General features: G+C 45.5%; 1 protein-coding gene across 1 annotated transcript; it reads left to right on the top strand.

Moving 5' to 3' along the window:
- Window positions 1-1,938: 1,938 nt before the first annotated feature.
- On the top strand, window positions 1,939-8,803 carry LOC116453427 (ankyrin repeat domain-containing protein 40-like). The gene is made up of 5 exons (XM_032128827.1): window positions 1,939-2,213; window positions 2,761-2,909; window positions 4,291-4,776; window positions 5,278-5,453; window positions 6,169-8,803. Exons 1-5 carry the CDS (start codon window positions 2,080-2,082, stop codon window positions 6,310-6,312), a joined length of 1,089 nt encoding a protein of 362 aa, XP_031984718.1. The 5' UTR covers window positions 1,939-2,079; the 3' UTR covers window positions 6,313-8,803.
- The last annotated feature ends 480 nt before the right edge of the window (window positions 8,804-9,283 follow it).

Below are 9,283 nucleotides of genomic sequence, written 5' to 3' on the forward strand. Positions count from 1 at the left end.
ATGTAAAAAATTGGGATTTAAAGATTTCACAGTGTGCAAGAGAGCATCCTGCTTCCTGGAATGTAGCACTAGGTCTCCACTTGTGTGTGCCTTGTCTTTGTTTTACAGCTTTATGGCACAGACACTGAAAATAGACAAAAGGGATCGTGGGTTAAAGAGTGATCATTTAGGATGCTTTTACTGAAAAAGCAAACGAGTTAAAATGAAAATATTCAGGTCACAGCAGTGTGCAGTTGAAGGCTGGTCTTCCAGGTCTCTGAGGTTTGAATTTGCAGTTGTCACCAGGTAAATCTTATTTGCAAACCATTTTCCAAATCCAGTTGTTTCTCATACAGTTTGTTGAGTCTTTTGGTAGCAGCTGGGCAAAATTTTTGTTCAATCTGTTGCATGGGATCAAAAGCATGTGATTTGGCGTGAAAAACTTGCCACTGAGTCACCGTGTAACCTTTGCCATAGTAGTTAAAAATGTCACTTCTTGCTTGTCCCTCCTGCCTTCATGCATGTGGTTGCAGGGCTGCTTCTCTCTTAGAGAAACATCTGGCCTGTGGGCCTCTGCCTCTCCTGACCCGATTAAAAGGAAGATGAGTGTTTGTGCTTTGAAGCTTCATTGGTATGGGGAGATATTTAGGAACTGTTTGGATGGTAATGCTGCAGGCATCGTCTTTACCTAATTGCCACAACCGCCAGAGAAGGAACAGCAGAGCACAGCAACAGCAACCCAAGTCCTAAATTAAATGGTAGGTTAAAAATAATGTCACTAATAAGAAAACTAAGCCATAAAAGAGAGGCAATGAAATAAAAATATAGCTTAGTGAAAATTTCTCCTTGGTGGCAGACACTGATGTCAAAACAGAAAGCCTGGAGTTAAATGAGCTCCCCAACACACGCCACAGTGATATAATGAAGAGTGTGAGCAACACACTGGAGAGGGAAGGGCTGGGAACAGGGGGTGCCAGGGCTGGAAGTGTCTGGGGAAACCCGTGGTGGGTTTCACTCCCAACCCATGGATTTTACCCATCCTTGCAGTCCTTTCCCAGCCCATGGCAGCCTCACAGCTCGAGGGCAGGAAACAGGCTGCTGGTTAAAAACACCCTGAAAAGGGCAAGGCCACTGCGATGGATGAAGGGTTGAACTCAAAGACCTTGGAGGTCTTTTCCAACCTAAATAATTCTACGATGTGCCTTTGCCAGGCAGGCAGTTTTTACCTGCAGCTTTTCCCCTCTTCCCAGGAGCTGTGTCCCCTGAAACCCCCACAGAGGGCTCAGGATGTCAGGTGAGGGTGGGATGAACCCGTCAGAGGAAACACTCCAGTCTTGGATTTTCACCCTGCCCCCATCTCAGTGCCTGGGGTCGGGGGTGGCACAGAATCACAGAATCACTGGGGTTGGAAGGGACCTCTGGAGATCACCCAGTCCAACCCCCTGCAAGGCAGAGTCACCGGGAGCAGGTGACACAGGAACACATCCAGGTGGGTTTGGAACACCTCCAGAGACAGAGACTCCACAGCCTCCCTGGGCAGCTGTTCCAGAGCTCTATCGCCCTTAATGTAAAGGAGTTCTTCCTAGTGTTGAGGTGGAACTATTTGTGGTTTAGTTTATGGTCATTGCCCCTCGTCCTGTCGCTGGGCACCAATGAAAAGAGTGTGACACCATCCTCTGACACTCCTTGGATATATTTAAATGCACTGATGAGATCCCCTCTCAGTCTTCTCCAGACCAAACAGGCCCAGCTCTCGCAGTGTCTCTGCATCAGAGAGATGCTCCAGACCCCTCATCATCTTTGTGGCCTTCGCTGGACGCTCTCCAGCAGCTCCCTGTTTTTCCTGTGCTGAGGAGCCCAGAACCGGACAGAGAACTCCAGGTAAGGGCCGTACCCCGCCCGGGGCAGCGCCAGCGCCGTCCGCCCGCCCCAGGCTCAAGATGGCGGCGGACGTGAGGGCCGGAACGGGGCCCCGGCGCGGGCAGGGCCCGGCTCCGCCGCGCTGAGGCCGCCCGGCTCCTCCCGACGGGCTCCGGAGCGGCGGGGAGGGGCCGCAGCCGGGCCGAGGGGGGGCCCTGCCCGGCGACCGTGGCCCCGGCCATGAGCGGCGCGGCGGAGGCGCGGGAGCTGGAGGAGCGGCTGCGGGAGGCGGCGGCCCTGGGGGACGTGGCGGAGGTGCGGCGGCTGCTGGGCGCGGGGGCGGACATCGACTCCCGCAACGAGATCAACGGCTGGTGAGGGGCGGCGGCGCCGCGCGGGGTCCCGGCGCTGCGGGGGACGCGGGGCGGGCCGGGGTCGCTGCGGGGCCCGGCTCTTTCCGCCGCTGCCCTTCTCTGAGGCGGTGTTCGGGGTGGTTGGGCCCGGGGCTCCCCCCGACCCACCATCAGGCGCGGGGTTGAGGGAGCTGGTTCGGGGACGGAGCTCTTGTCTTTCTTAGTTTTCCCATTTACAAAAACGGAAAAGCTAATCTCGGGAGGCGCGGAGATTTACTGCTAAAGAGGATCACGATAAAAACAGGTCGCCCTCCTTCCACCTGTCACAGCGTGTTTGCTCAAGGTCCTTGTCCAGTCCCTCGTGTGGGACAGCAGTGAGAGCCACTCTGCAAGGCAAAGGAGGGCCCTGCCCTGCACAACTTACACATTCAGAACTTTTAAAAAGTGCCTCAGTGAAGGAAACTTTATTCCCAGTTATCACTTTATGCATAACTCGGGTGAAGCAGGACGGGGCTGGTGAGGAGGAGCCAGAACGAGGAATCCCAACCCTTCTGCTTCCTTCCCGCAGGACCTGCCTGCACTGGGCCTGTAAGCGGAACCATGCCCAAGTGGTGTCCTGCCTGCTGGAGGCTGGCGCAGACAAGCAAATCCTCACTGCTAAGGGAGAGCTGGCAGCACAGCTAACATCGAAACCAGACATCCGCAAGATTTTGGGAGGTACCCTTCTCATCTTCAAAGTTATCTAGAATTCTTGGTCTAAACACTAAAGTGGTTTTAGTGCTTTTATCTGAGGCAGTAATTGGCAAAACCTTGGCTAGGACCATTGTATCTCACTAGATAGCTCTGATTTATAACTGGAATTCATATTTGGGCAAATAGACGTGCAGATTTGGGGTAGAAAGGCCTTGTGTTCTGAGCTGTGTCACCAAGAAGTGGAAGAGCTGTGTGGTTTGGGAAGTGTGCTGCTGCACTCTTGTTTGCTGTCATTAAGCTAAAGCTGGCATGCAGGCTGCAAATGAGGGCTTTCACAATTGTACAGTTTGCTGTGGTCTGACCATGATCAATATTACAAATCCCCTCAAAAACAACTCTTATCACTCAGGAAGTTACGCCTTCTGAGCACCTTGTTATAGTGTGACTTGCCAGTATGATTAATTTTTGCCCTGTAATTCTGCCATCTTACACTTTTCATATGCACAGCAAACCCAGTTAGATGTTTGTGACACTCCTGAACACAGCAAGCGCCATCAGTATCTAGGTACTGTGCTCCAGATTAAAATTCTTAAGTGCTTTACCTTTGGAAATGTGCTGTCTTCTGCTAATTTGGGCAAGGTGCTCATCTCTTGGGCTTAGTTTCTGGCAAACGACTCACCTGTTTTTAACATGTAAACTGTCAAGCAAGCACGTGTGGATGAACTCTGCTCACAGCTCTCTTATTTTTCTGTCTGTTAAGCTTTCATGTGTTTCCTGGGGAATAAACACATCACTTACCTTCTTTCCTAGTTTTTATTCTGGGAGTGTGGTATCATTGAGCAAATCTTTCTGAACTGCTTTGACATCACTATTTATGTTCTGTAATATTCAGTCAGGCAGGAATGTCACTTACTGCAGTGCTTTTATGCAAGAGAAGAGCTTGTTTGGGTATTACAGCAAGTAGTCACTTGCCTGAAGAAGTATTGGGTTGAATTTGCTGGCCTGGGTCATAATAAACTCTTTACAGCAGTGCTATTAAAAGCATTTAAATATGAGATTGAGTAAAAGACTCCTGGTCATCCAATTTATTTGAAAGGGCTGGAATAAAACTGCTAGAAATGATGTGTCTTTCAAAGGTTATTTTTTTCCCCCCACTTTTGTTTTTAAAAAACAGAATATACTGAAGATGTTGATAGGTTTTTCTTTCACTTTACACCTACTGGCCTCCAACTGTTACGTGCTTGTTGTGCTTAGCATCATTCTTTGATGACCTTGGAATGTGATGTAGTGTCAAGACACAATAGGAAAACGAACTATATTCAAAATGAGAAAGATCTATCCAGTAACATGATGGTTTGTTTTCTCTCTCCATCCCCTACCCCTCATTTTTGAACATCATCAATAGAGGAAGAAACTGAATGTCAAGGAGAGAAGGATTTAAATTTGCCCATTGTTGCGAACTACTTGGCCAACCCACCATTCCCTTACATTTACACCGAAGAAAGCATTCCAGGCAGCTTGGCAGAATCCCAGAATGAAAGTGCTTCCATCTCTTCTGCTTCCCAGAGTGAAACCAGCCCTTGTCCATCAGCAACTCAGGCCGAAAGCATCTGCACGCCCACGTCGTGCAGCAGTGACGAGGCTTTCCCAGCACCGGATGCTGCGGCCCGGCCACCCCCCGTGCCCACTGTCACTGCAGCCTCAGCGTGTGCCACCCCAGGGGTGCCCAACGGCCCCGTGTGCCCCCCGGCCATGCCCCCCAGTCTGGGGCTCTGCTCCCCGGGACAGACCAGCCAGGCCATGCCTTTGCAGCCCGACACCTCCCCCAGTGGCTCCGCACCTGCCTTCCAGCCCTTCTTCTTCACTGGAACATTCCCGTATAACATGCAAGGTAAAGAGGTGCCGTGTCTCATCCTTCTGTTACAGTTACTGGGTGAACAATGAAGTTAAGTAATAATTCCACTTCAGACTCTAGTAGGAGAGAGGCAGAGATGTTGAATTCTGTTGCCAAAAGTGCCCTGAACTTTATCCTGCTCAGTTAAGTAAAATGTCTGTTATACTGTATTTTAACCATGGTAATACTTTGCAAAACAATGGGAAAGATCAGTCCATGTAACATGAAAAATTAGATTTTGCACTGGATTCACATCAAATGCAGATCTGGTAGTTTGGTAACAACTCGACTTTGTGACTGGATGGATCAGTTTCAACAGTGTTAACATGGTTCTCCTGTGTATTTTTGCTGGAAGCTTCTGTTAACTGCACAGTGTTTCTCAGTGAGATCACAGGGATTGTATTAGAAAACCTGAATTCAGAAGATAATGGTAAATACTGTAATGCTAGGTTTCGGTTGGTTGTCTTTTTTGTTGTTAACCTTTTGTTTCTCTGTCAGAACTTGTGCTCAAGGTCAGAGTCCAGAACCTGAGAGACAGTGACTTCATTGAGATTGAACTGGACAGACAAGAACTGACCTATCAAGATCTGCTCAGAGTGAGCTGCTGTGAACTGGGCGTTAATCCAGAGCAAGTAGAGAAGATCAGAAAGCTACCCAATACACTTGTAAGAAAGGTAAGAATAGAAACCAGAGATTAACTTGACTTTGCACTTTGCAGACATCAGAGAAGGTATTTTTGTAAAGATTGGCAAAATGCCACCTTTGTTAAATAAAATCTAACTTAAGATGACAAATTCAAAGGGATGTTGGACTTCTCTTAAAACTCATCATAACTTTAAAAAAAATATTCTTGTCAAAATAAGCAGAGTATTTCTGCTCCTAAAACATATGGAATTATTACAGCTTGACTTTTTAAAACTGTATCAGAAACAGTGCATTAGGATGCTTTTAACATAATTGCCAAGTACTGCTTCACTGTTTGCCTAAAAAGAACGAACAGTAAGAGGAAAAGATCTCCACAAACTGGCATATGAATAATTTAAAGATATGCTGTTAACAGATGAACCTGCTCTTCTGTTCCAAAAATATACATTCTGGAGGTCTGTAAATGAAAGTGGTCACAACTCTTGGTTAAGTGACATGCACAAATACAGCCAAATGATAATGAGATTCAAGAAGAAGAAAAAAGGTTGAGGGAAAAAACCAAACAAGCAAACCTGCTACACCTTTAATGAGTAAATGCTGATAGAATTTCTTTTTTCATTATTTTTTGCTATTACTGGGTGTGATGTCCCTGGAATTTTAGTTTTTACTTCCTATAGTTATTTTATAAATAGTAACAACCAACTATGTCAGGAGTAATGTGTTATTCTGTCTGTTTCTTACAAGGACAAGGATGTTGCCAGACTCCAGGACTTCCAAGAGCTGGAGCTGGTCCTTGTGAGAAGTGACAGCTCTCCTTTCCGGAATGCTGGGGCCGCACTGACGGAGCGGCCGTGCTACAACAGCCGAGCATCCAAGCTGACCTACTGACCCTGGGAGCTGCCTCTGCAGTGGGAACACCCGGCAGTGACACGTGCTGCCTTTGGAAGGCAGAGAGTTAAGTGTGTGTAAAACCTTAAGTTATTGTTAGGGTTACTATTTTAACTAATAGTTTATATTTTATATTTAATATCTCGTTTGCTTTTATTTTTTTACTTGATACTGTATTCAGCCAAGGGATACCTCATTTGTCTAGTAAAATCACATACTTCCAATGTATTTCAAGGAAGTTTATTGGTTGTATTTGGCAGCAGGGGGCATTGAAAGACATAACTATGGATATGAAAATTATGTTAAGTACACCCACTCTGACCAAGTAAGACTCACGGGAAGGTTCAGGAAATTGTGTGTCTCTGTGTGTATATATGTATTTTAAACTTCCTCATTAAATTAAATGAAAGAGACACACAATGAATAGTTGCTCTCTAAAAATATAAATGTGCAAGTCCTTAAGCTCTTGCCCCTCACAAACACTCACCAAGATGTGTTGTATAGAGATACTTAATGCTCACAAGCAGCAGGAAAAACCCTTTTACTGGGCTGAAAATAAGTGGAATAAGCATGTCCATATTTAAATATTTATTTCCCCTGTGAGAATACTGTACTTCCACCAAAAAATGCAAGTCTCTCTTAAATGTTCCTTAATTAAGTCCCAATCGAGTTAAAGTGCCCTTGCAAGAGAAAGCCCTTGTTTCAGGAGATGGGGAGGGGATCCCCAGTCTGTGTCCGTGGTTTTATTTACTTTCTGACCGGTGAGAGCGTGTGCATTACTCACACCAGGTGTCAGTATTGTGAAGACAGGAAAGCTCTTTGTGGTACTCCCTCGTACACCAGTTCCAGGGGGGGTGGTGGTTGATGCTGTGTGAGGAGCAGCACAGCAGTGTCCTCACGGGAGATCACAGGGAAGGAACACAGCATGCGTTCATGAGCCACTAGATGGGAAACGCACCACGAGCGAGTAACGAACTCGGAACTTTTCATCGTGCACAGTCTACTGTCACTGTAGCATTGTTTTAGTCAGGTGAGTACTGAAAAGGGCTGAATGCCTCTTGGTGCTTTCAACTTTTTTTTTCCCCCTCTTCTTTGTGGGGAGTGAAAAAAACCCCAACTCTAGTTAAGCTACAGACTGTTTAACTTTCATTTAAGCAAGTCAGTAATGAAAAAAATGCACCTGTGGGTTGAAGTATTTAAGTCACAGCATTGCTGGAGTATAAACAGCCTGAAGCTCTTCCTGGTAACATGGCAGCCTGCAAAGCTACACTTCTGGAGGCTGTTTTCTTTTTTACCAAAAAATATGATGCTGACCTTTGCACCAAAAACCTTAATTGGGTCTTGAGGCAGGTGGAGGAGTGAGGGACTTGCTTTTTCTGCATGAGCTGCTTTTTCTCCCCTCCCTTCCCCCCGCCCCAAATTGTATTGATTTTCCTTCCATCTCTGCTTTATGAAGCTGCTCTAGAGCAGTTTCTGCACAGCTGGTGCTGTGTTTGTTGATGATCTGGACTGCAGTGTTGACAGTCGAACTATAAATAGTACAGCACCACCATGGCTGCCACCGTCCTCTGTCCTGCTTTACCTTGGAAGACTCCCTCAAGCTGCTGCATGCCAGAAGAACTCAGAAACACCTTTTCTGCCAGCAGAGGAGATGCTTGACTCTGGGCTCAGGATTTCACCAAGTTAATGTTAGGCTTAAAATTCTTGCCTACTGTAGTCAAAATAATTATCATCCTTTCGCCCCTGTTCCATACACATCACCTCAACCCAGCTAACTTCCCATTCTCAGTCCTGGTTTTTCTCCAGCCAGGAGCTGAGCTACTTTAATGCCAGATTCAACTCCTGGGAAGCTCAAGACTGTGACACAGTATGAAGTAAAACTTCTTAACTAAGGTTCCTGCTTTGTTTTTCTTGTAGGACAGGAAAGAAGGTTTTATTTTAACAATTGTGTATTTATCTTTACAGCACAGCTTGGAGGCTAGCTCAGATTATGTGCAATAACTGTCTGAAAAACAGTAGTGGTTAAATGGCTCAAAATTAATAAGTGTATCTAATTCTTTCCAGCTCCTTTATTATTTAGGAAATAAATTTAGGAAGTCAGTGTAAGGACCATCTCCACTAATTACAGAACATTCTGCTATAGGGCAGCTGGTTTAAAAAGCTTTATTTGCTCTAGTTTCCACCAGTAATAACTGTTAATGTATTAATACAAACTCTACTTATAATCTGACTGTAATAACAGTAAATCTATGCATTCAGAGAAATATTTTTGTATGTTTTATGCAGTTTGATAAACTCTAAGGCACACTAGTTACATTAACTGGTTTTTGTTGGGCTTTTTCTTTGAACAATAAACTGATGGAATGACAACTGAGATTAAGTTTACAAAACTTACTGTTCTTCCAAGGACGACTTTTGTTTGCACTACAAACTTGTACTGAACTGACATTGCTACTCTTCACTTATATTAAAGTATCAGTTGTTTCAAGTACCTCTATCTCTTCCTTTTTCAGGGTGGGGAGTAGGAGGATGTGAGGGGCATCACTCTAGAGTGGACAAGACACTTAAAATTTTAATGCAACTTTGAAAAATCATAATAGGCCACTACATTTTTAATACCTAATAAAAGACTGTCAGCTGCCAAAACCAGTATGGAGAAAGCATGTAAGAGATGCTTACTGACATCGACTACTTGCCTTTTGCCTAGCATTCCTAGAAAAATCTGGGATGGTGTTTATCCTGGGCTTGAGCTCTGAAGATAGTTCTCTCACACAGATGAATCTCTGTGGAGATGTTCGTACAGTCACAGCTGGAGGTAGTTGCTAGAAAGGCACCATGTTTCCTATGCTCTGCAAAACAGAATTTTCCTTCATCTTCAAAGCATTAAAGACTCCCCTATGAGACATGTCAGAATCTGAATCCCAGGCTAATCTACAAGGTACGTCATTGTATAATTTTTACTTTTGCAAAG

Source organism: Corvus moneduloides, chromosome 19 (assembly GCF_009650955.1).
Source record: "Corvus moneduloides isolate bCorMon1 chromosome 19, bCorMon1.pri, whole genome shotgun sequence".
Classification (NCBI taxonomy): domain Eukaryota; kingdom Metazoa; phylum Chordata; class Aves; order Passeriformes; family Corvidae; genus Corvus; species Corvus moneduloides.